At 40.5% G+C, this 27,897-nt stretch overlaps 1 protein-coding gene across 7 annotated transcripts in view; it reads right to left on the bottom strand.

Moving 5' to 3' along the window:
* The window catches only part of THADA (THADA armadillo repeat containing), a 332,010-nt gene that overhangs the window by 101,614 nt on the left and 202,499 nt on the right, over window positions 1-27,897 (bottom strand). For all 7 annotated transcript variants that reach the window (XM_072768181.1, XM_072768180.1, XM_072768179.1 and 4 more), the window contains one exon: window positions 3,427-3,542. In XM_072768181.1, the coding sequence (XP_072624282.1) occupies window positions 3,427-3,542 (116 nt within the window). The remainder of the gene's footprint in view (window positions 1-3,426; window positions 3,543-27,897) is intronic.

The raw sequence follows: 27,897 nt of genomic DNA on the forward strand, positions 1-27,897 counted from the left end.
TTTTTAAAGAAACCTTCTTTGGTAATAAAAAGACAAATAAATGACACCCTTACTAATGTGTATGTACTTATTGGGATGAATGAGCTCAGGCTAATAATCAAATCAACTATAGAAGAAAAAAGGTGTTGGTGCTAAAATTTTTTTTAACGATTTATTTATTTGAGAGAAAGATCGAGAAGAGAGCAAGCAAGCACACAGAGGGCAGAGGGCGGGAGAAGCAGACTCCTCACTCAACAGGGAGCCTGATGAGGGGCTCGATCCAAGGACCCTGGGATCATGACCTGAGCCAAAGGGAACCGCTTAATTGATTCAGTCACCCAGGTGTCCCATCGGTGCTAAAATTTAAACTAGCTTTTTTTTTTTTTTTTTTTGTGGCAGTAACATTAATGTTTCACAGCTTCTACTCAGAAGATACAGAAAATCCTTGGTAGTCACAAAGGAACATTTATTCTTCTTTCATATGTAAATTGCTAGGGACATAAAGAGCCTCTTGAGCAGTGGAACTGAGAACACTCCACATTGCAATGTCTTTCATGGGAAAGGCAGGTGATAATATGAACATGGCTTTGAGAATGGCCCATTAGGACCCAGAATGGGCTCCTGTGAGCATGGAGGTATTAGTATAGACACAAGCCTCCCAGGGTAGCACTCTCAAAGGACCTCAGGGACAAGGCAGGTATGTCTCACAGGACAGCCCGAAGCTTCATCATTTATATTTGGTGCTCTACTTTCCTCTTCAGGAACCTCAAGGTTATCATGTCAATGATGCGGATAATACAGAAAGACTGATTGGTGGCTTTGGAATGGACTGTGCTCCAGCAGTGAGTTTTCCTCTCAAACTTTATTTCAGGCTCTGAACACATCCTGATTAATATAGTAAAAGTGCATTGGGAGCGAGAGGAGGCCTGGTGTTAGGAACTACCTATAGACCACCCACAAAGTATAAAGTTCACACTTGAATAATAAAGAGTTGACTGCGCTGGAAACATAAAAGTGGCTGTCCTGGACTCTCGGCAAGGAAGGTAGAAACGCGGTGAATTGCAGTGATTCATGCTTTTGTTTTCTAGGGCTGGAAAATCACGGAGAAAAATCAAAGAAGGTGTGTCTGTGTTGGGGGGGGGGGCAGTGATGATGCTGAAAGCCTAGTTAGCAAATTGCAATAGGGACCAGAGGGAAAGTTAAAAGAGGATGGGAGGACCTCTCCAGATGGAGAGGAGGCTGATGGCAGCTTGGTCATCCATCTTCAGGCACTGACTGCTCAGCATGAAAGTCTATTCAGATGGCTGGCTTATTACACCAACTCATCCTTCCCATCCAACAAGAAGGAATGGGCTCAGGAGGCCAGTAGATGATGAATTTCTATGAGACCCATTAAGGGGTAGCAGGCTAAGGGGGGCAGAAATGCCTCTACAGCATCTGCAGAACAGGAGATTTAGGATTCTGTCTTAGGGCAGGATTCTGTCTTGGGGCAGGCCTGGCTGGATGTTGAAATTTCAATAGGATGGTTCCTGGAGAGCCCTGACTTCCTGATCCCCAGAAACAACAGCTAGGAGGACCTAGTCTGCTATTGATAAACAGATGAGGGCAGGAATGTGATTGCAACTCCCTATTCTCCCCAAAAAGGCAGTTTAGGGAATTTGCTAAAAGTCACAAGGAAGGCAAATGATACTAGGCTCAGAGAAGCAGTTTATGGTCAGTCAACTTCTGTTCTCTACATAAAAGAGAGAAAACACAAACTGATCTAAAAATGAGAGTTAACCATCACTTTACTGACATTTCAGACATAAGAGAATTTCCCCATCAATATCTCTTTCCAGAGCTATAGGTGCTTAGACAGGGAGACTCACATATCCACACACCAAGAAATCCTTCAATGGTTCCCTTTCATGGAAAAGTTTCCTTGAGGAGTTTTCACTGTATGGCCTCCACGTATTTCTGCTGCCTTGTGTACCCTTCTACTAGGTTCCAGAAGAGCTAACTTTTTTTTAAAAGAGTTTATTTATTTATTCATGAGAGACACAGAGAAAGAAGCAGAGACAGAGGCAGAGGGAGAAGCAGGCTCCATTCAGGGAGCCTGATGTGGGACTCGATCCAGGGACCCCAGGATCACACACTGAGCCGAAGGCGGACACACTTAACCGCTGAGCCACCCAGGCGTTCCCTGGAGCTAACTTCTTTATATCTCTACACACTCACCCTACCACTTCACTCTCCCGTGTCTTTGCACTGACACTACCAGAGCCTGGAATGCCCTCCCTGCCCCGTCACTTGCTGAAATTCTACTCATCTCTTGAAGAGCTGTCCCTGCCCCTCCTCTTGGCTACTCATGTGCTTCCTACACACATTTGTTATTACCCTTGCCTTACGGGATGAAGATTATTTATTTACACATCTTTCTCGCCTCCTGGATATCAGTTCCTTAAAGCCAGAGCTAGTTTTTCTGTATCTTTGCATCCTTTATATCTCCTAACACAAAGGCCAGCGTGTAGCCTGTGTTCAACAAGAATCTGTTGGATTATAGTGACTTGTGGTTCTTATACTACCCATTTTCTGCCTTTCCATATAAGGTGAGGAATCAACAAAAGTGAACAAAAGTACATTTTTTGTACTTTTGAAGTACAAAAGAAAAGGCCATGATGTAAGGCAACTAATACACTGACTTTCTAATTGAATCCAAGATACTCTGGCATGGAATGTGGTAGCCTCTGGGCCTCCCCTGAACCTCCTGTGTTGGCATTTACAGAGGACATACTGGGAGGCCCTTTGCAGTAACTGTCCTGTCAATATCAGAGTCTTACAACATGGATTTTGAACATATTGTTACAGAGAGGCCTCCCTGCATATTAAATGAGAAATTCTTTTTATTTTGTCTTTCACATAGTAAATGTTATAAGATCTAGAATAAACTAACAATGGCGAGAATAAAAAAATATGTACCCACACTCCTTTGTCATGATTATTCAAGTTATTCTACTGTCTACCTAAAAAGGGGCAACTTGCACATCTTTCTTATTCACATCCTACTGGTTTCTCTGTGCCTGTTCAAGTCTTCCCCTAATTTCTAATCTATGAATTGCCGTGGCACCTGAGTTTGTATCATGTGATTGTAGTCAATTACTGCCTTTCGTTGCCATAATATTTGATACAGGGCTGGGCACATGACAGGTATTAATAAAAATAAGCTGATTGATAGACAGATAAAAAGCCATATTACATGCCCCCCAGCCATAGAGCAGTTTCAGAAAAATTGTCAAGAAAATATTTTTCTTTCTTTACCACAACCCAAAGTTCTAAAAAGATAAATACTCCAATAAATTTAGAAAACTCATGCCAATGACTTTTAAAACTCCCACAACTAGAAACAGCAATTCTCCAATGTATTCCTAACCCCTGATAACTCCTTGCTCATGTGGGGTTTTAACATACCTCTCGGCCAGCCAGAGTTTGGCTCTGGTACAAACAGCAACGTCAGCCAGCTCCTGCTGAAAGTATGTATTCAGTCTGTATTTGGAGTCTGTGAAGGCTTGTAACAAATGAAAAACCTAAACCAAAAAAGAGAAAAAGCAATATCCTGCTGTGAAAATATATTTTTCCTAAATGTTCAGTTCCTCTCTGTTAGGTTTCCTCAAAATATTCCCCTCAAAGAAAACAGACACCTGCAGAATGTGGCTCTGGTCTCTGTGCAGGAAACAAGTTGGTTTGGGAGGACGTAGCAAGTGGCAAGAAATCTAGGCCCTTAATCCCTACCTACGCTCTAGGTTCCCTGCACAATTCCAAACAAGAGTGACTACTCTCAGACTTTTTTTTTTTTTTTTGACTACTCTCAGACTTAACAATCATTTGATACAAGAGTTTATTAGTTACAACAACCTATATAAATTGATATAAGCAAAAAAAAGGCCAATATCTTACTCTATGTTAGCAGTCCCATATGAAACAAATGCACTATTACTTACTTAATTAATTAAAAAAGATTTTATTTATCTATTTGACAGAGAGAGAGGGAGCGAGCGAGCAAGCCCACACAGGGGGAACAGCAGAGGTAGATGGAGAAGGAGGCTCTCTGTGAGCAGGGAGCCCAATACGGGGTTCAATCCCAGGACCCTGGGATCATGACCTGAGCAAAAGGCAGATGCTTAACTGACTGAGCCACCCAGGTGCCCCTAAATGTACCTTTTAAAGTCAAAGTCTTACTGCAGAGGCAAAATCAATTGTCTCAGAGTCCCAACTGGTTTGTGTGTCAGGTTTATCAAAACATTCTTGGCCAAAGAAGCAGGCCACGATGATGCTTGCCTTTGCAAACATGGGACAGTGATGTTTGTAAACTATTTTGATTATTTTTAGCAGTTTTCCACTGAGATGTGGAGTGGAAGCAGCAATACAGACATATCCTACTCTTATAGGACATTATATATTCGAATTAAGCAGAGAAAAACAAATCCTCTAGTTGCCCCTATTTAGAATGAAGGTCACAGATGCAGCACGCATGACCATGTGTACGTCTATGTGAGTGGCTCATTTAGCACGTCATGGATTCACACTCAGTAATGACATCAACAACACTGCGACGAGTACAAACCTGCAGCAGAGAGAAAGGACTATGGCACAGATGAGATCCTCTGACCTAATCAGTGCCAAGGAGAATGACGCATGTCAGAGAAATCCCTCAGTCCCCTCATCTAAACCAAGTGGAGGAGGTGGGCAGAGCAAGTATGGATAAACACACCCAGAACTTTGAAGTCCATTTTAATAATTAGTTTGTTTCCTTTCCCTTTTGCATCCTTCACCAGAGCTCCAGATGATTCTCTCAAAGCAGCAAGATTCAACTTTTTCTTCCCTTCCTCTCCTGTGCATGAGGAGCGGGAGAGTTAAATAGGGAAGTGAGTAATGAGAAAAAGCAAGAGGCCAAGATAAGAGATCCAGAATCATCAGAGCCTAAACAGGAATGAACTAGCAGTCTTCTTGGGTCAGACATCTGCAGTTACCAACAACAAATACACCCTGAGCACCTTTGTTTAAAGAATTAAAAAAAATTGTGATTCCTTTGCTATATGTTACTACTTTTTTTGGGGGGGGGGGTCTAAACAGACATAATTGTATAGGAGAATGCACATAAGTCCTGATGTGGAGACTGCAAACGTTTTCTCTAATAATGGATCTGTTATTTCAGAGGCAACAGATCAAGTATCACTACTTTACCACACCCCCGCAGGGACCCAAACCACCCGTCGTGAAGTCTGGAGAAATGGGTCTGGCTGGGGCTTCTGTTCTTATGTGGTGACTGCCAGAGTGAAAAAAACTACCTCCCTCTGCTTGAATCCCCACTATCCTGAAAGAGTTGGCAAAGTCACTGGGCCTTGCTTTGCTTTTCTCCACAGCTGCACAAAACCAACCACCAGGGCTTTTCATGGTGTCACAGGATCGTAATTAATCAGCAGACACCAGCAAAATACATGACTGTGGAATTTACTTGTAAAGAAAGCTGTGAGATTTTCGAATGCCTCTCATTTAGAAGCAATCACCTCAAAAATAACTCCTGATGGATGTTTAAACTTAGTCCTATATTTGCTCACCTTACTTGGCAAAAACAAGGCTGTTTTTGAAACGCTTGGTAGCTCTGGTTTATGAAAATCAGCCTCCAGGTCCATCAGTTCTGTCACCTTGGGCACAACAACCCAGACAACAATTGTGATCCTGGTTATTCACCAGGAACAGAGAGCGATCTATTTACACGGGACAACTGCAGAGGGAGGCACACTTAGAAGAGCCACGGCGGAAAGGCATGTGGGAGAGACAGCAATACAAGTGAAAGATAGGGTCACAGAAGTCAAGGGAAAACTGGGCAGGGAAGGAGAGGAGGGAACAGGGAGGAGAGAAAAGTTTTGTAGGCAAATGTCTGAAACAAGTCTACTGTGTCGGAGATAATTGTTTTTTCTTCAAGAAAATTAATGACTATATTTGAATACATGACTACATTCACATGACATTTAGAGGGTCTGTTTCAATTTTTTCAAGAAAAATGAGGCCATCTTTTGGTGTGAAGTCCAGAGGTGGGGCCAGGCCTCTGGAACTACGGTTCAAGGTCAGGTCCAGGAGCACCAGGCGGCTCCCAGGAAGGGTCATTTGTCCATCAGCTCAGAAAAGATGGCAGGGGCATGGCAATTCCTCCTCCTTTGCCCTTTTCTGAAAGTTCTGGTCCAGGAAAACCTCTGGACTAGGAGTGTGGTCTATCTAGGCCAGACCTGGGATAATTTGCAAACAGCCTGTAATACAGGATTGCACTAAACCAAACAGAGAAACCGAAGCTGCGTGACCAGCTGAATGCACGTGAGAGCTCTGAGAAGTGAAGTGTCACTTTAGGTCTCCCAAATTTGCAATAGGATTCAAATATTCACTCCACAGATATTTACTAAGCAACAACTACTATCAGGCACTAGCCTAGGAGCTGCAGCACAGAACAAATGAGTGCTTGCTCTCTGCAGTTTACACTCTAGTTGCAGAGAAGCGGAAAATCCATAGCTTTCCTGCCTCTGCTCTTGATTTTTAAAAAAAATTTTTAAAACAATTTTTTATTTATGAGAGTCATACAGAGAGAGAGAGAGAGAGAGAGAGAGAGAGGCAGAGACACAGGCAGAGGGAGAAGCAGGCTCCATGCACCGGGAGCCCGACGTGGGATTCGATCCCGGGTCTCCAGGATCACGCCCTGGGCCAAAGGCAGGCGCCAAACCGCTGCGCCACCCAGGGATCCCTGTCTGCTCTCGATTTATCACCTGCGTGGCAGCACTGCCATCATCTTCCTTTTATGCTTGACCTCATACATGACCAAGTCCAGGACACGGCAGCATTTGCTGAATTGACATTGATCCGTGGTGCCTCTTCCTAGGCTGACTCTGCCTTTAGGACACGTGCCTTTGGGTTTGGTGAGCTCCTACAACTCCGTGTAAGGAGTGGAGACACAGCTGAACACCACCACACTCCTCACCGCAGTGGGGAGAGCAGGGAGGCTAGATATGTGGTGGGAAAGCAGCCCTAGGGGAGGAGTGCAGGCCTAGGAGCCAGGTGGACATGGGTGTAAACCCAGTTATTAACTATGGGGCTTTGGGCAACTTATTTAACCTCTGTTTCCTCACGGTAAACAGTTTATAATAGTATCTGGCTTATAGGACTGTAGAGAGATTTAAAGGAATATATAGTACTTGGCATCCATTAGGCACCTGATAAAAATGTTACTTCTCTTCCTCTTTTTGTCTGCTCCCTCCCTTCCAGGCCCCATTCAAAAAATAAACGTTCAGAGAAGGCTTTGCAAAAAAAAAGTGATATTCCTATTTGGCCTTTAAACAAATCTTGTCAGAATCTGGGGAAAGCCATGCAAGCAGAGGAAACTGAATCATAAAAAATTTTTTAAAGGGTATTATAATAGCAATATTGCCAACAAAAAGAATAAACCTTAATGTAAACTATGGTCTTGAGTTAATAATGATGTGTCAATATTGGTTCATTGATTGTAACAAACATACCACTCTGATGCAAGATACAACTGGGGAGGAGAGGAATATATGGGAACTCTGTATTACTTGGTCAGTTTTTCTATAAATCTATAATTGTTCTTAAAAAAAAAAAAACCTATCAGGGGCACCTGGGTGGCTCAGTTGGTTAAGTGTCTGCCTTTGGCTCAGGTCATGGTCTCAAGGATAGAGCCCCACATTGGGTTCCCTGCTTCTCCCTCACCCTCTGCCTACTACCCCCCTTGCTTATGCATGCTCTCTGTGTCAAATAAATAAAATCTTAAAAAAAAAAAAAAAAAAAAAAAAACAAACCTATGAATAGAAAGAAAATATTAGGACTGCTCAGAGGACATCAAGGAATTATATGTGGAGAGAACACAGCCAGGGTGTGTGCAGGGTGGTAAGAGACACAGCTGCAAAGAGGGGTCATGTTGGAATGAGGACGATCTAGATAGAACCAGCAAGGGACCTCTGTTCTGCAGGTGGCAAAGGCCTCTTTAGACATAGGGCTCACATAATCAGATATGTAATTTGTAAAGGAAAGTCCAGGGCGGTTTGGAGGCTGGGTAAGAAAAGGCAGGATGACCAAGATTGCTGTTAGTCTACTGAGGGTTGCTGGAGGGGAGGGGGCGGTGGATGGATATTAAGGAGGGCACGTGATGTAATGAGCACTGGGTGTTATATAAGACTGATGAGTCACTGACCTCTACCTCTGAAAACAATAATACATTATATGTTATTTAACTGAATTTAAATAAAATTAAAACAAATATATGTGTACATAAAAAACTAAGATTGTTATCAGTCTAGACTAGAGGTGATGAGGGTCAAAGCCAGAGGCTGAAAGCCAAGGATGGCGGTGGGCCCCAAGTGGCTGCAGATGTTTTCTTTGACCAATACAGTATTTTTAACCTGTCGTTTACAAATTGTGAGATTTCACACCAAAATCATCCTGCTTTCCAATTTCTTTTGAAAAATCAGAAGACCTGGGGCCCACATTCCTTTGGGGCAATAGTCACCTGTGGGAGCTGGTTCACCACCACACCAACTATTGCCTATTACTTGTGGGACTAAGGCAGAGTGTCAGTGTTATTTATCACTGCTTCCATGCTCTTTTTTTTTTTTTTTTTTAACTTTTGGAGAGTCAAGAGAAAAATGAAGTATTTACTGAATCTAAATCTCATCAAAAGTTTAAAAACAAAGGATTGGATCAACAGGGCCTTCATTCACTTATCTGCCTGGTAGCTTTCACTTAGCTGCTGGGAAGCTGGTAGGACTCTGATTTTGTGAGAGGCCCAATCTAGATGGTAAAAGGAGTGGAATGGAGAGGGAACAGGTACACTTGAGAGACATTTTAGAAGCGGAAGAAGCAGGATTTGGCAACTTGGCATTAGATGTGGAACTGAAGGTCAAAATAAGTCGCTTAACTCAGGCAGCTGGTCCAAGATGGGGACTGCAAGGGAATATGCAGGTTTGGGAATGAGAGAAGGGGACCTGGGGGGTTTAGTAAGAATATCTGCATGATGATTGCTCTAGTCAGGGGTAATTTATCTTGCAAAGCAAGAATTTTTTTGAGAGTGCAAAGGAACTCTATGAAGGACCACCCTGGGACAAAGCAGGACAGTGGGTTGCCTCTAGCTTCTGCAGGCCCTCAGAGAAAGACTAGAGTGGAATTAGAGGTGTCTTTGGCAAAAGAAACAGCAGAAAGCTTTGCTGACTTAAGACAGTTGTGACCAGGTCAGAAGGAAAGCACAACCAACAACCAAGTGCAAACCAGCAGCACCGCCCATGACTATCGCAGGCAATGGGACTGCCAGGAGATGCCCTCAGGAGGGGAGGCCAGACAGCAGCGGGGAGTAGGCTAGCATTCCTGCCCCTGAGATGCAAGCCCCAATGAAACGGGAGGACTGAAGCAAAGTCTAGAGAACCTGGAAGCAGTTATTCTTTGCCCACCTCCATCCCCAATCTAAACACAGAGAGAGACTCGGGGGAGCCCCCAAGCATCTGTGTGAAGCATGGGGTCCATTTGGGCAGCTTTGAATCCCAAAAGCGACTCCACAAGAGCACATGTAAAGCTCTTTGAATAAATGCCACAGGCCTAAAAAGAGTCATGAGGCAGATCCCTGAAAAAAACTTGCACTACACCAGTAAAATATGTCTGGTTTATGCTGCTAGACTAAAATACTGACTTGTGTTAGACAAGATCAAGATGATATATGGCTGTTTGGGAATGCAACGCTGAGATGGGTTTTCCTCTTCACCAAGCATGGCTTCCAGGCAATTTTCCCCCTTATAAAATCAACAGCAGCTGAGCTCCACAAACAGCAGGATCCAGCAATAACAGGCCCAGGTTAGGCAGGCCGTGAAAAAAGACAACTCCAAAGAGAAAAGTGATGTTCATTTCAGAGGTCAGATATAAATGAGTTCAATGTATTGTAATCATTAATAATCCCAAACTCTGAAAATCAACACATCTACCCACATTTTGCAACGTATTTTCTCAAAAACGGATCCTGTTCTCCTTTTGCACCATGCAGACTTTGGGAGAACACTTTTGCCCCTATCACCTTCAGCCCAGGATAAAATTTCTGTAGCTGCCATTTTGCCTAGGCTTCTCTCTGCACTGCTCCAACCCCCACGGCTAAGTCAGAGCCACATTTTTCCAAGCCCAGTGTTTACACAGGATTTTATTTCGGCTGGTAAAACATCTGTATTTTTTCAGGGACTTAAATAAATGATCTATGCCGGGAATGTACAGTATAGGGTGATGTCAGGCCCCCTTTTTCTCTCGACTCACTGGGCAGAACAGGCAAACATTGTTTCAGCCTGTAGTTGGGAATGTGAATATTTATCCTGTCGACTTAATTCATACAAACAGAACGAAAGGCAGGCAGGCAGAAGTATTTTATGGCTTTAAGTCAGGCTGAAAGGGGGAAGGGTGTGAGAAGAGGAATGACTGAGGGAGGAATCTAAACTTTCTAATTCACAGAAATATGCTTAATCATTTAAATGTGGAGAAAGAGAGCAAAAATTATTTAAAAGGTAGACTGCATTTGTATATGTGTACAAGGTGTGTGTGGGGGGTGGGCAGGAGATGGGAAAGCAAGAGACAGAAGAGTCTCCTAACTTATATACCCTACCTAATCATTACAATGAGGGTTAGGTTGTTTTCTGCTTCAGGCCCATTAACCTTATCCTCAACCAGACCACAGGCTTCTCAGGGAACCCTTCTCACCTCCGACTTCCACAGCGCGGGGGCATGGTGCTTGTTGGGTGTATATACCTGCCTATGTCATCTGTACAGAGAGCTCAGCATATTTCTCTTTTTATTTTTATTTATTTATTTATTTATTTTATTTTTTTATTTATTTATGATAGTCACACAGAGAGAGAGAGAGAGAGAGGCAGAGACACAGGAAGAGGCAGAAGCAGGCTCCATACACCGGGAGCCCGATGTGGGGTTCGATCCCGGGTCTTCAGGATCGCGCCCTGGGCCAAAGGCAGGCGCCAAACCGCTGTGCCACCCAGGGATCCCATATTTCTCTTTTTAAATTGACAAGGGATCCCTGGGTGGCGCAGCGGTTTAGCGCCTGCCTTTAGCCCAGGGCGCGATCCTGGAGACCCAGGATCGAATCCCACGTCAGGCTCCCGGTGCATGGAGCTTGCTTCTCCCTCTGCCTGTGTCTCTGCCTCTCTCTCTCTCTCTCTCTCTCTCTCTCTGTGACTATCATAAATAATAAATAAATAAATAAATAAATAAATAAATAAATAAATAAATAAATAAATAAATTGACAGCCCAGTGAATGGGACACATGACCCCGGGACACTTCAGCTACTCAGCCTGGTCATCCCTAAAGAAAGGACTTGGTGGGCATGTACCACCCACAGTTACCCACCAATGCTAGAGCACAGGCCAGGAAGCACTTCGAGTGGGTACTCTTCCAAACCTCAACCTGTTTATCAGATGAGAACACGTCCTTAGGAAGGTCTTGGTAAGTTCCCAAAAGGTGACACTTGGCTGTGTTGTGCTGTTGCTGCCAGGAAAAGGGAGCTAATCACGAAGTGTAATTAATTCCTAGCTGACACTGGCTTGGGGAAGAGAATCACAGAAAATGGGCCCACGAATATCTTTAAGGACTAAAATGTACACAAACACAAAGTGTGTAGGAGCCTGTGAAGTCACTTTGTGTGTCAATGCATTCCCTCCTTTCAATGAACACTCCCCTTGTTCCAGTTCAGGAACCAAAGATCTTATGCCTAGAAAATGAAAACAACTCACTGATCTCTGCCTCCGAAGCTTATTTTACACATGGCTGCAGAGAGACTTCCTTAAAGCCCTGATTGTATCACTTCCAAGTTCAAAATCCTTCGATGACTTACAATTGCCTAAAGAATTTGCTGCTGGGCACTGAAGTCTCCATCTACCTTTCTGGTTTTACCTCCTTCTTCCTCTATTTCACATACCTATTTTGTGGTTAAATGGGACAATTTCCCCTTCCCAACAAGTTACAAATGCTTTTCTGCCCAGGATGTTCCTTCTCACCAACTCCCAACTCTGCCTATTGAAATTCCATTCATAGTATAAGGCCCAGCTAAGGCCAACTTCCTCCATAAAACCTTCTTTAGCTTTTTCATCAACCACCATCCCCTTCCTCACCACCGAGACATACTCTTTTCCTACAAGTGCCCAACAGCTCATTTCACTTGATTACAAAAATACTTTTAAAAAATTTTGTCATCATAGTTATCAATCTACAATTTCCTATCCCAGAGTATAGCTCTTTGAAGGCAAGGACTATGTCCCGTTCTTTATAGTCTTTGGGGCCCCAAGGATATGTAGCTTTGTTGGGTAGAGAGAGGGGCTCAACAAATGGAGCATTTCTTGATTTGGAATTGTACCATGCCTCCATGTTCCCTAGCAGCAGCCAGGATGCTAAAAGTGACCTCTCTACACAGTCCCCACGCAAAGGGGCTGGGAGAAATACACAGTATTAATGAGATAGTGAGTATACATTTATCTTAGATCATTTCTGGCCTAGTGCTCCAAATTTTACAATGCAATTGGGAGTCCCCTCACCCAGAAGAAGCATCAAGGGCCCCCAGCTATAGGGTAAGAGTGAGGTTTAGAAAGTGATGTCAAGGGTATTCAGTGTCAACCCAGCATACAAACAAAGGTTTTCAAGTAAAGATTAACAATTTACTGGGGGACCTGGCTAGCTCAGTCAGTGGAGCATGCTACTCTTGATCTAGGGTTGTGAGTTTGAATCCCACATTGGGTACAGAGATTACTTAAAATCTTAAAAAAACAAAAACAATTTACTCAACACTGATATAATATCTTCCTAACCAAATGGTTCCTAATTTTGAAACACAGATATATTTCTGTAAAACTTTGTATAAAATGCTTTAAATTACACATTATTTCTTTGTAAAATAAATCCCAGCTTAACTTATTTAGGAGAAGCTTTATTATACTTGCCAATTTATCTTTTCTATCTATCTGGATTTTCAACTATTGGGTTTCTTTAAAGACAATACTGAGATCAATAAGAATGTCTTTGAGATACCAAAACTTATTAATGAACAATAACACGGATAATCTGTACAGTCAAGACAGTTAACTTTAGCAATACAGGAGGGAGGAAGTTGGTGGTGGAATAAATGAGACTGTATTAGTTATAAATCAATAACTGTTGAAGCCGAGTGATGGGTATATGAGATTCATTATTTTATTCTGCCTACATTTGTGTATATTTAAAATTTTTTATAATAAAAGCTTCAGAAAAAGGCTTTAGCAGAGGAGGGAAAGAGAAAAGAAAATAGCTATAGAACATAGAGATGCAATAAGTGTAAAAAGCTTATGATCTAGTGCAGGAAGTTATGTACCTACATAAATAAAATGCATAAAATCCAAGACAGAACACTAAGCACTATAAGGAGAGAATTCAGAGTCCAGAAATGCAGAGGATGGTAAAAGTGACATTTACATAATAGTGAAGAGACCGGCTTGTTTAACAAGGGTATTAGGACAACCAACAAAGTCTTAGGGAAATAATATGGCTGGGTCTTTACCCAAAGCCTTGCACTGAAATAAATTCCAGATGGAGAGCTAATCAAATGTAAAAAAAAAGAAACTATAAAGGTGCTGGAAGAAAACAGGAAAATATTTTATAATCTTAAGGTGAAAATGGGCTTTTTAAGAATGAACACAAAGCCACAAATAAAAGATGCAGAGATATGTCAACATAACAACTGAAATCTTTTGTCTAGCAAAAATTAATAGGAATATTCAAAAGTAAAAAACAAGCACATCTGTTAATTCCTCCAAGGAACAAACCTCTTGCAAATCAATAACAAAAATGAAAGTAATGGAATGAAATATGACAGAGAATTACTCTGGGTAATTCTTCATTCATAGCACCCTTACACCTCAATAATTTTTTCATGGTACCTCTAAGCAAAAGAAATACCTAACAGTTCCATTTATTAAGTAGTTAGGTCCAAACAACCTAATAAGTATTTATGCCATAACAACTCAGAAACTGTTCGAAAAAATAATACACATAAGTTGAAAGAAAAAATATTTTGATTTCATTCTATAATAATCACAATTACTTACTAATGAGATGTGTATGCCTGTTGGATACTTCATAACTTCCCAAGCCTTGGAGTCACTGGACTCCACCACCCTCATTCCTGTTCTACATGGCTTTTCCCATGGTACTTGCTTTTTACTATAGCAACTATCAAATACTCAACTTTGCAAAGATGTATGGCATCATCAAAAGGAATACAGTGTGAGCTAACATTGATAACTGTAAATTACTTCAAGCTAGTAGTTCACATAGTATTTCACAGATGGCAAGTGTCACCATGCTTCTCACAAAAATTTAAAATATCCCACAGTACTTTGGCACACACTTTGGGAACTGCAAATATTTACAAGGAATATAAACAAGCAATTCACAGATGAAATACAAATAGACAATAAACACATGAAGAAATGTTTAATTTCATTAATGGTTAAGGAAGTGCAATTGAAACAATAATTTTTTTTAAACATTGATTTGCACAGATTTTTTTTTTTAAAGGGTGGGACCCAACTAGTAACTGGATAACGAAACAGACACTCTCATTCATCATTGGTGGGAGTATAAATCATCACGGTCTTTTTGAGGAGTAATCGGTAGGGCCATTTTTTTGCACATATGATGTATTCTGTACAAATCGTAACCCCTGGAGCTGGACAAAGTCTGGCAGTTGCTATCAAAATGGAAAACGCACACTTTCTCAGTCTTGCAATACCCACCTCTAGAAATTTATTTAACAGAAACACTTAGAGCCATGGGCAAAGATACAGATGCCCAAGGATAATCCTCAGCAGAACTGACTAGAACAGGAAAATTTAGAAACCACCAGTACAGGATCAGTTGAAAAAATATGGAATATTACTTCAAGTATCCCATCATATATGGCCAAGCTATAGAGCATTAAAAGTAAGTTATAAATTTATATGGACTGACATGAAATGATCTTCAAGACATACTGGTAAGTGAAAAAGCAAGCTGCAAAAATAGCATGACCTTATTTTTACTAATGCCAAATTATTAACAGTGGGGGCAGAATTTTTACATTCAATGCCACATATTTGTGGAATTTAGAATGTTTTACAGCAAGGATGTATCACTTTTTTTAACTTTTCATTTTGAAGTAATTACAGCTTCATAACAAGTTGCAAAATGGTAGAGTTGGTGTGCCTTTCACTCAGCTTCCCCCAACCATGACATTTTACATGACTGTAGTACTATATCAGAGCCAGAACACTGGCACCGTCACACTACTGTTAACTAGACTACACACCTTATTTGGTTTCTGCCATTTTTCACATGTATTCATGTGTGTGGGGGGAGGGGAAGTTTCACCCCATGCACAGATTTGTATAATTTACCACCACAACTAAGATACAGGACTGTCTTAGCACCACAAAGGAAGAATGTGTTAATTTTGGAGTCAGAACCAATAAAAGCTAAATAATACTCTTTTTATCATGTATCCCCCAACTCCATACTCAATATGAAAATTCACACATTACATTATTGCCACAGGCGGCTGCGTGGCATTTCTTACTAAGATAATTCAAAGAAAAGGAACTTTTCAAGCATGAAAGGGAAGATGTTAAGACTTTTCCAAGGCTACTCCTGCTCTCATCGAACTTTTCAGATCTGTACTCAATGTGGGTGGAAGAGCAGCTCAGAGGAGAGACCCACTGAGGGTGGAGAAGGCTGGCCATAGGAGGTGGCGGGTGGGAGGAGTGGAGGTTTGGGGGAAGGGGAACAGCATTCCTGAGAATTGTAGTCCTAATCCCCAGTGTGTGCGTTTGTGTGTGTGTGTGTGTGGGGGGGGGGGTGCAGCGGTGGCAAACAGAGCAAAGGAAATACAAAGTTATTATATTAATTTGCATTTTCCAGAGTTTAGTGCAGCTGTAAAATCTGCCTTATAAAAAGAGCTGACCCACAGAGAACTGGCCTTTAGCATGTTCTCAGGCTGCTAATGCACATTACTCTGAGCTGCCCAGTGAGGGGGTTTGGGGCAGAAGGCCCTGTGAGTCCAGGCCTGGGTGAGAGCCAGCCTCGGGAGTCTGCTGGCTTCCAGCACACTGTGGTAACAGAGACTCCTCTTTATGAAAAATGAAGATGGAAAAAAATTTTTTTGAATGTTTGGGTTGCAGCTTATTTCAAAGGTCATCAAAGTAAACAAAAGGAAAAGACTAAATCTTTATAAGTCAAAAAGTGAAAACTGTTTATGAAGCAACTGTTTATATTTTCACATGGAGGAAGGAGAAAAAGGATTCCTCTAAGCCCCTAGGAATGGAGATTTGGGTGGCTCCCCCCCACCCCGTTTGTTTGTTCATTTGCCACTCAACACCTCCCGCAGTGAGTACAAGGAACATCTGCTGCATCCATTTTATACAGAATTATAAATGTCTCCTGGATGGCTGGGATTCATGGAATAAACCAGGCAGTGTTTTGAGAAGCAAAAGCCTCTGTCACCCTTGTTGATAACCGCCTCCCACCATCTAGCTGAGTATGTGTAATGCCCAAACCCATACAGACAGGCTGCAATAAGGTCTCTCCAAATCTTGAGCTCTGTTTCCAATGAGGGCACCTCTGTTCAGAGAAGGGTGATTCCATCTAATGGGATCAAAGGGATTAGTGAAACCAAGCCTCATGAACCTAGTCTGTCCCCTGAGAGTGAGCAAAAAAACCCTTTTCACATATGAGTCTTCCTGATGATGAGTTCTAGACGATTATCATGGATGAGCCCCTAAATGGATTTCATATCTGTTATCGGACATAATCCAAAATAACAAGACTAGATGTTTTAACATAAGTATCTAAAATGTACAGTTTTTACACTTGGAGGCTGTGTGATCCAGTCCATTATACAGATTTCATAGAATTTCCACTTATCCTTTAAGGCTCAGCTCATTAGACCCCTTTGTGAAGTTCTCCCTGACAATTCTAGGTAGTGCAATCTCTCCATCCTCTCATTCCATAGTATTATCTGAACCACTCATTTGGCACCTAAGATATGTTGCCTTGATTGCTGTTTATCTCTTTGTGTAAACCACATCGTTTTATCTCCTACAGAGCCTTACTGGAATGCAAAAGTTTGTTGATTTGATTTTAAATTTAAGGCAATTACCATGTGGGCTGAGATAAACAGTACTTTCAAGGCAATAGTTAACTCAATAGTGAAAGTAAACACTAAGACTCCTTGCAAAATGGGCTGGCTTACAAAGTAAAATGGCCAATGAATCCAAGTCCTCAAGACGGGATATGTTTGCGGCCTGGGCCACCAGCCCGCTCTGCTATTCCTAGCCTACCAACATGTCGTGTCATCTGCATGAATTCGTCATCCTCCAAGCTCATCTCCAGGAAACTCGTGATCTTCCCTCTCAACTCATTTCGCCTCAAACACTGGTGCCTCTATGAAACTACTCTCCCAGGAACTGCGACATTTATTTGTTGAATAACTGGCTGAACAAGACAACGGCCCTTTCTAAGTAACCATCCATAATCCATTTTGGCCTGTCTCCTTTTCCCTATGCTGCCGGAAGGGTGTGAAAACCAAGTTTAGTGGATTGGGGTATGTATTTCCCCCCGTAAACAAGCTTTCTTGGCCAGATTCGAGGCCAACTGTAATGCAGTGACAGGATATTCCTCTGGGTGCTCACTAGGTTCCCACTCAGGAACTTGAGTCTTTAGACCAGGGGTTCGAAATGGGGGGTGATTTTACCTCCAGGAGACATTTGGCAATGACTGGAAACATTTTTTGGTTGCCACAACTGAGAGGGTGGTGCCACTAGTGCCTAGTGAGCAGAGGTGAGAGATGCTGCTAAACATCCTACAATGCAAAGGACAGTTCCCCAAGACAAAAGAGTCATCTGACCCCAAAGGTCAGTGGTGCTGAGGTAGATGCTGTAAGAGCACAGGCTTTGCAGGCAGTCAACATTTAAGCTGGTGACCTCAGGAAAATGATTTAACCTCTCTGGGCCTTAGTTTCCTCATCTACAAAATGGAACTAATGATACAACTCATCTCATGAGGTTCTTGTGAAGTTTAAAAGATAACTAATGTGAAAAGTACTTTGTAACTGCTCCTTAAAAAACTAGGTGTTTTTTTTTTTTTAAAGATTTTATTTATTTATTCATGAAACACACACACACACACACACACACACACACACACACGGGCAGAGACATAGGCAGAGGGAGAAGCAGGTACCCTGCAAGGAGCCCCATGTGGGACTCGATCATGGATCCCAGGATCATGCCCTGAGCTGAAGGTAGACGTTCAACTGCTGAGCCACCCAGGTGTCCCAAACTAGGTATTCTTATTAATGGGGAGGATGCCCATGTGTGGTTTTAATTGTGCTGGGTGCACTTTAGGCATTGCTAGGTGTTAGTATAGAAAGGAAACCCACCTCACCCTTCTCCATCCAGCTGAGGTATCCAGGTTTTCCTGACTCTGCTTATTAAGTAGCTTTCTTAACTCCTCTGTGGTACTTGCTTTTATTCTTTTTATTTGGCAGTTGTTTTAGCTTGGCCACTGGACTTCTGTCTCATGCAGTATTATGCCTCAGCAATATTTTCCTTAGTGGTCTTTGATGATTTTCCCAGGAACAGTGCTTTCTGACTAATCATTTTACTCAGCTCATACTAGTGACCAAGTGTAAGGCAAGGGTGAATTAATGATTATTCCTCAGGGTAATCCTTTGAGAAGTATAATACTTATTATCAAGTTTGCCCTTTTTGTCATAAGCTAAATTTCCCATACGTGATTTATATCTAAGAATAAGTTGTGCCATTTAGTGTCTCAGAAGAATAATTTAGTGACCCTTGAAGATATTAGTTCTATTAGCTATGATCCTCAAGAGGCTCATTCTTGATACTTTTTTCAACAGAGCACACTCCATAAATTCACATATTCAGAGGAATAATTTCCAGCTCCTTTGTCCTGCCTCAGAGAGGCAAACACTTTAAAATAAGCTAAGTAAGCACATTCTTATTTTCTTAAGTATTTCCTGAATGACCCAAATCAGGTAACACTTTAACGAATACTTTAGCTTCCACCCAACTCATTTTCTGGGTGAATCTGGATAGTCTGCTTTCATTTTATTCAAAGGAAGCAAAGCATTTTTCTTGGTTCTATTTGCCTTACAAAATGGATATCTGGGTATTTATATGGAGAAGCCTACAGTCTTACATTGTGATCTTATCTGTGTATGCATAGGTCTGCCTGTATTTAAAATTCTATAGATTCCTGATTTTTTTTAAAAAGGCAATATAGTGGTTAGTTCCAATCTTCTTGAAATTAATGGTGAACTCTTAGTAGAATAAGTCATGTCTCCATAACTGGCAGAATCATGGCTATCGGGTTGCCTGGGTGGCTCTGTGGTTGCGCATCTGCCTGTGGCCCAGGGCGTGATTCCGGAATCCAGGATCGGGTCCCACGGTCAGGCTCCTTGCAAGGAGCCTGCTTCTCCCTCTGCCTGTGTCTGTCTGTCTGTCTGTCTCTCTGTGTCTCTAATGAATAAATAAATAAAATATTAAAAACAAAACAAAACAAAACAAAAACAGAATCTTAGCTATCGTGAAAAAGACATTAACTCATAAATCTCTGAAATGGTAGGGGGGGAAGATTTCTCACCTGATCCAGAGGGATGCCTTCAACTTTGGAGATTAGTGGTCATCTTATTATTAGAAGAACAAATAAAAGGCTGAGTTCATGTGAGTATTATGAGGAGATTGAGCAAGATGCTCACCAATAGAGGAATCTTAATTCCTAAGTTTGTGGCCCAGGGGCATTGTGCTTATGGATATAACATACAGTCCCTGAGGACAGGACAGTAGTCTTTAATCAAGGAGATTCATATTCCTAGTATTATTTAAATAGACTATTTATAGAATGTGATGGACTTATCGAATGACCAACAGCGCTACTAAAACTGACATCTCCTAATTTAAATACTTTAGTCTAGGGGATCCCTGGGTGGCTAAGCGGTTTGGCGCCTGCCTTTGGCCCAGGGCGTGATCCTGGAGTCCGGGATCGAGTCCCACGTCGGGCTCCCGGCATGGAGCCTGCTTCTCCCTCCTCCTGTGTCTCTGCCTCTCTCTCTCTATGTCTATCATAAATAAATAAATCTTAAAAAACAAACAAAACAAAACACTACCTTTAAAAAGAAAAAATACCTTAGTGTAAAGTAAGGTTTTCCAACCTCAGCACTACTGACATTTGAGGATGGATCATTCTTCGTTATGGGTCCTGTCCTGTGCATTATAGGATGTTCACTGGTATCTCTGGCCTCTACTCACTACAGGCTGATGACATACTGCCAGTTATGAAAATCAACAGTATCTTCAGACATTGCCATATGTCCCCGTGGAAGAAAATAGCCCCCAGTGGAGAACCACTGCACTAGGCATTCTAATCTACATATTTGTACCATGTATCATATCTACTTTTGAGACATGGTACCTAAGTACAGTCTATATCCTTAAGGAGCTCCTGACTCATTCATTCACTCAGCAAATATAATGTTTGCTGAAAACCTGCTTATGTCTCCTCCAGGCAGAGTGAAGACAATGTACCAAGGTAGGACAAGGCTGAGGTATTAGAGGAAGGTTCATGAGGTTAGAGTTGAATGAAAGGAGGAAAGCAACATGAGATGAGGTTGGAGAGGCAGGGCTGGTCATGTCATTTTGGTGCTTATAAACTATTGTAAGAAGTCTAGATTTATTTAAAGTGTGATGGAAAATGACTAATGGGTTTTAAGCAGAGAATTAAGTTAATCTCATCTGTGTTTTAAAAAGGTCCTTCTGCCCTATATCAAGAAGGGCTTGAAGGGGGCAAGAATATAAGCAGAGAGGCAAATGCTGATGTCCAAGCAAAAGATGAGGGTGGCTTGGACAAGGATAGTGGTTTAGAGATGAAGAGTAGAGAAGTTGATAATACTGGTAGGTTAGACACCGAGCCAAAAAAGGGGAAGGATTCAAAACTTGATCCCCAGATTCCATCTTAACAACTGAGTGAATGGTAGCACCATTTACTAAGAACGGGAAATATAACAGAGTGCCAGGTTTGTGGCTTGGTCAGGGGATGGAAAAGAATTTACATTTGCTCAGATAAAAGGCATTATCTCTTGGTCCAATGGGGGTGCAAGTTATGACAATTTCTACTCTCTAGAAGTCTATAATTTATTTGAGGAGAGCATATAAGTATAATACAGTCTCACCCTCTGTAGAAATAGGGTCTAAACCGAGTGGCTAAGGGGAACACTGTGTACAGGAAAAATTGCCTTGAACTGTATTCAGCACAGCCAGAGACACTAAAGAGATCATACATTTCTAATACATATCTCACTGTTCACTCTAGGACACATGCTCACTGATAGAAAAGGCAATGTTTACTAGGCAATTTGCAAACAGTTATTTACTCTCTTTTATTTCTTAGCTTGGCACAGATTTAGCAAGTTAAATGGGTTCTATGGGACTCTATTAAATAAAAGATAAAACCAATTTCACTTAAAAAGCAAAATACCAACAAATGAAAACTACTGTCTAGTAAACTATAAACACATGAGGATTCAGTTAATAAAAGATCTAAGTGAGATGGGGTGAAGGAGAAGCTCATTTTCTGAAGAATATGAAGTTTCAATAAGGAAAAAGCCACAGATACAGAGATTTGGAATTACATCCATATAATTGGTAGTTACATTCTGTGGCCACCTGGGTCTTCCTATTTCTCAAGTCTCCAAAAAATTTCAGGGAAAAACAGATGATTTAATTGTTTTACTAGAAATGGGGTACACAGGTGAGTGGGGAGGGAAGGTACCCATGACACAGTGGAGGAATGCCAATGAGAAAGCTTAAGTTTATGCACAATAGTTCTTAATATGAGGAAAATGAAGCCCAGAAACAAACCATCAAGGTACCCAATGAAGTTATTTACTGTCTAACTAAAACCAGAAATTAAGATTCTGTACATTTCTGTAGGAAAAAAAAATACTGCTGTTCCTCAAAAAACTAAACATAGAATTATAAAAAAAATATGTGATCCAGCAGTTCTACTTCTGGATTTAAAAGAACTGAAAGGAAGTTTTCAAAGAGATATTTGTGCAGCCATGTTCATAGCAGCATTATTCATAGCAAAAGGTGGAAGCCATCTGAGGGTTCGATGGTCAATGAATGGATAATGCATGCATATATACACAATGGGATATTATTCAACCATAGGAAGGATGGGAATCCTGACACAGGCTTCAACATAGATGAATATTGAGGACACTATGCAAAGAGAAATAAGCCAGTCACAGAAAAAAAAGAATAGCATATGATTTCACTTATATGAGGTATCAAAAGTAGTCAAACTCATAGAAACAGAAAGTAGAACGATAGTTGCCAGGGCTTGGGGGAAGGGAGAAGTAGGGAGTTGTTTACCAGGCATGAAGTTTCAATTTTTGCAAAATGAAAAAGTTCTGGAGGTGATTTGTACAACAATGTGAATATACTTAACATTATTGAACACTCAAAAATGGTTACAATGGTAAACTCTTTGTGTATTTTATCACAAAAATTTAGAAAACAAATTTTTAGAAGATTCTCTATATTCAAGTCACTGATATTCAATACAATACTGCAGTATTGTATTCATGCTATTTCTGGGATATTTTAAAAATTCCCTCATTAGAGAGGTCCTCATCTATTTAAAAAGCCTTGTTGGGTGAACTACACATTTACTTGGGAGTACTGATTGGTATTGTGAGCTTGCATTAATTAGATACTCTTAGAATCACATTTTGATTTCTTATAATCCTTTAAAAAAACAGCATCAGGTGCTGATTAAAAATAGTCCTATTTATCCTTTGAGGCAAGCTACAAGGTTATACGAACTGCAAAGGAATGATTCTCAAGGGACAGTGAGACAACTGGAATGTATGTAAAGATATGTTTTACTGCTTTTCTAGTGTCTACCGCTTTTCCAGTCTCTCTACTACTATGGAGAAAAAAAAATCCACCATCACAACTAAATTCTGAGACAAAGTTTAATTTCTAAAAACTTTTCTCCATTGCAAACTATTTTTAAAATATTATGCTTATCAGAGGAAAATGTGGTTGAGACTATTATGATGGTCAGTATAGTTTGTCATCTCTATGTTATCTGAAGGAGGCACAAAAATTTGTTTTATACTCACACACTTGTGAACCATCGCCTCTGCTTCCCATTCAATATTTCTTTTTCTGCTCACAGCTGAAAACCTCAACATTTTCAGACCCTTCATTATCCTATTGCACCTCACTTTTTAACCTGTTAATAACTTTTTTCATTTACTTATGCTGATCTGCTCAGAACTTCCAAACTCACCAACTCAACTCAACATCAAGATTGTCTTTTCCTCCTCTTCTCCATCCCCCCAACTCTTACCCAACCTAATACCACAGATCAGAAAACCTACTGGCTTTAGTTCTTACTTTTTTCTCTAGTTCACTATCTGTGACAAAGTCACCTCTCCCAACATCACCAGGTCTCCAGCTGTAAAACTGAAACAATATAACCAACTTCCCTCTATTGTCTGGGTAAGAACACCATGAGGACATGAGGATGCCATGAGGACCCAGGCTTAGTGCGCACAGCTGGCCTCCTTGATACTTAGAAGATGTGTCATTAGTGTTATCTCAGCCTAGGTTTTCCCACAACCCTTACTTCATGCCTCTTGATCTTGACCAAAAAACACTGTGCTACTACACAGCTCACTGGGTCTCCTGCTTCCTCCATTCCTGCCTTTGGACAGTCTTGCCAGCTGCCCTTTAAACTTGGAAGAGTCTCTCCTCGCATCTGCCAAGCTACTATTTCAAATGTTTCCTCCTTACTCATGTCTGCCTGCCTGCTTTCCACATGAATGACCAGGAGGAGCAGCACCCTTCCTAGAGAGGAGCTGGTTTGGGGCATAAATAAGTGATGAAATCCCAAACACTTTTGGCCCATTTAATATTTGGGCTTAGAAATTTCAAGATTTTCTTACTGCTCTTCATGGTCCTTCAGTCTCAGCAAATCAGCCAGGTGACATGTAATAGCCATCTTTTGGGGATAAATCTCTGATATCTCCTGGACCTGACACAAGAATCACTCGTCTCTTATATTAATTCAGTTTTGTACATTGAGTCCCTCTTCTTCCACTCTTAATCCAATGCTTTCCAAACTTGCCTGATCATAAGAATCACCTGTGTTGCACACTAAGAAAGCAGATTCTGGGGTCCTGTCTCAGATCTACACACTCATGACAGGGGCCTGGAAACCTGTATGTTAACAGTGCCCCAGTAACCCTTGAAAAGCCTTTGACAGCCCGTCAGATCTTCCTGTTTATTGTCAGGGTCCCAACAACCAGAGGACAGAAGACACAGTAGCCAGATGACCTAAATCATTAAGAATTTACTTATGAAGATTGTACCTACTCCAACTGCGCCGATAAACTGACTTGAAGTCAAATACTATGTGATTCTGCATGCCAAAGGTTTGGTTGCAGATTTGTTGGTTGTATTTCACCAGTCATACCACAAGATTCTGGGGATGAAATTATGCTGTTTTATATTCTCTCAGTGCTTCGTTAGCACAGTACAGAGCATTTAATTGAACTTAATTAAAACCTTAACTGATTGATCGGTAAAGGTACCACCCAACTCAAAACAAATGAACAAACGAACAAACAAACCCTAAAATCTTGTGTCTTAGAGACTACCTGAATAGCACTAAATCCTTCCCTCACCATCAAGTTAATGAGAATGAGAATGCAAACCTAGGGTTTGCCTCTTGGCCTGGAAGAGGAAGGCAATTATTCAGCAATTTGGCCAGATTTCTAGAAACTATTGTTATGCCTTGTCTGACTGCCTAGATTTCTCATAAGAGTCAACTTCCTTTCATCCCTCAAGGATTACTGCTTTGACCCTGTGTTCTTTCCACCGTCATGCTGGGGAGATCTCAGAGTTAATGATTTGCGTCTGATAGTGCATCATAAAAATTTGAGTAGCAGGCCTTCGTTCAGGCAAGGACACAGAGGAACACTACTAAGAAACTAACAGTAGTTTCATGCTAAACAGTACAAATGTTCAAGGATGCTTCTTTCAAACATACTTCTTCAAAACATGAAGGCCATTCTAGATTAATTTATTTATTCATGAGAATACACAGAGGGGAGAGAGAGAGAGAGGCAGAGACACAGGCAGAGGGAGAAGCAGGCTCCATGCAGGGAGCCCGATGCGGAACTCGATCCCAGGTCTCCAGGATCACGCCCTGGCCATTCTAGATTAAAATATAAATGAATTATAACAAATAGAAGAGAATGTAGGGCCCTTTCTAAAAAGTGCAAGATTACTCCTTACATAATATCCAGAAAAGAAAGTTGAACAAACAATGTGAAGCCAAGTTATTCAAGAAGTTAATACTGAAAACAAAAGTTTCAAGGGGGGGGGGTGCTATCACAGCTATGTGCAGTATTACATTTTTCAAAAGGAAGAATCCATTCTCTGTTAAATACAAAGCTTCAAACATAAACAATGAATGGTCCGTATGATGAGATCTAGCCCTGAAATTGAGCAGATTTCTAAATCAGTGCATAGAGCAGGCTATTTATAAACTCGGACTTCCCATCAACCTCAGCACGATGTCAACTAACAATAACAAGTTAATGTTTTCCAGTCATCTTCACTGTGCCACTTAATTGCCAGCACTCGGGCCAAGGTAAACTTGACAGTAACAAAAGAGCTAACATCACAATCAAAGAATAAGATTAATGAATACTGCATTTCTGCTTTGAAGTGAACACTGAAAATCATGCCCATAACATACTCTTTTTCAGCCGCTGGATTTCAATTGTACCTACTGGTCTATATACAGATTTGAAGGCAGAGTTTATAAATATTCTATTTTTAATGAACCACAAGATTCAGTCCCTGAGGAACTTTTTAAAATGAAGAACATCCTCTTCATAAAGTGTGTAACTCCCCAGATTATCACAATTCCTAAGCCCTGACCACCATTCCTTTTTTTTTTTTCTGACCACCATTCCTAATTAAGGTGTTTTTTTTTTAACTGAAATAAATACAACTTAAAAGTGCCAAGTCCTAAGTGTAAAGCTTAATGAATTTTTATATTTGCCTAATTATAGTTTTTACTTATAATAACGTAACTCAACAAATGATTCATTATATAAAATTACTAAAAATTATCACATTTGTTCTAAAAAGTACATTATAACATTCCTTTGCATTGGTGATTAAATGGTAGAACTCTCACCTCTCATATTGACTTAAATATTAAGAGCAGATACTGAGTGTTCATAATACAACAAATAGCAGCACTGACTTTTTGCAGCAGAGGGGGAGGGAAGAACCTTTAGAAGAAAATAATTTGCCTCTCTACATTAAAAAATATACCGTAGGAAAAAAAAAATACCATAGAAAATGGTCTTATAAAAATAAAAACAAAAAAATAAAGACCAAAATATGCATCTTTTGCTACAAAGGAGAAACATCGTTGACTCTGAGTTTCAAACTCTTTGATCTTTTTTTTTTTTTAACTCAACCCTGAACACAGCAGCTCTTCAGTAAACAAAATGAATTAAACCTTTATGGTTTTTCCAATGAAAACTGTTTTACTGACTGTGGACCAAATCACTTCAGTCTGTTTTCTAAACCTGCACAATTTTTTGGTCACTTAATTGCTAAAAATGTCCACTATCATTCCCTTTTCTGGTAGGCTAAGAAATCACTTGTCATTTTAGCAGCTATGTTTATATGCTAACTCTGCCCATTGTTTAAATACCTACCACCCAAGCCAGTGATGGATTATAAAACCCAGACCCAGGATATACAACTCATCCTGGATTTCTGATGGTTGAGATAACTCGTCCCTAGGTGTTAGGTTTTTGTCACCACTCGTCCAAACACACTCTCCCATCTTTTAACTGCCTGTTGTTACCTCCTCATGATATAAACTTCTTTGTTAGGCTACAATAGTGATGTACTCAGTTAAACAAAAATCTATCAGTGGCAAATATCTAAGAAATAGTGAAACTTTCTGAATATAAAATTGGGAAAAGACCAGCCTGAATGCACGAGAAATAATTTTAAACAACAGTTTTTAAAGAGTTGCTGGTCTATTACTTAATATGGTCAGTAACATGAATTACATTAAAAACAAATGACTGTCAAGTAATATATTTGTTAAGCTGAACCTGAATAAATTCAGAAGATGAATTTGTAATGAACATTAATGGACAAAAGTAAATTTGTGTGCCGTCTTAATGTTAGAATTGCAAAAACAAAATTCTAAAATAGTAAAATCCAAATTAATGAGATTTCCTCTGTAATCGAGAAGAATCATACTCTTTTTAATGAATAAACTAAGAGTTGATGTGGCCATTAAACCTGGAGTTCCAAAGTCAGGAGTTTCTAACCTCTCTGAGTACTTAACATTGCAAGTTTGAAGGTCCTCAGCTGATCAAGGGGGAACTTCCTTGTTCTGCCATACAGCAGCATTTCAATGTTCCACGTCACAAAAAGAAAAAAAAAGAAAGAAAGCCATCCAAACTATATCTCAAAGTCATAGAAAGTTCAGCCTCCAATGTGATAATGTGACAAAAGTAGACCATGAGTCTAAATAAGTATTTAAAATCTTTAGAATATCCCAGAACACTTGTTTCTAATGCTATGAATAGGAAAACATTACCATACCATTTGGATTCTTAAAAAACAACCTTAATCTAGTTAATTTATTCAACTAAACTTTATTGAGGGTTTAAAGTCAAATGCTATGGAAGTGTATGAAATAATCA

Source organism: Canis lupus, chromosome 11 (genome assembly GCF_048164855.1).
Source record: "Canis lupus baileyi chromosome 11, mCanLup2.hap1, whole genome shotgun sequence".
Lineage (NCBI taxonomy): Eukaryota > Metazoa > Chordata > Mammalia > Carnivora > Canidae > Canis > Canis lupus.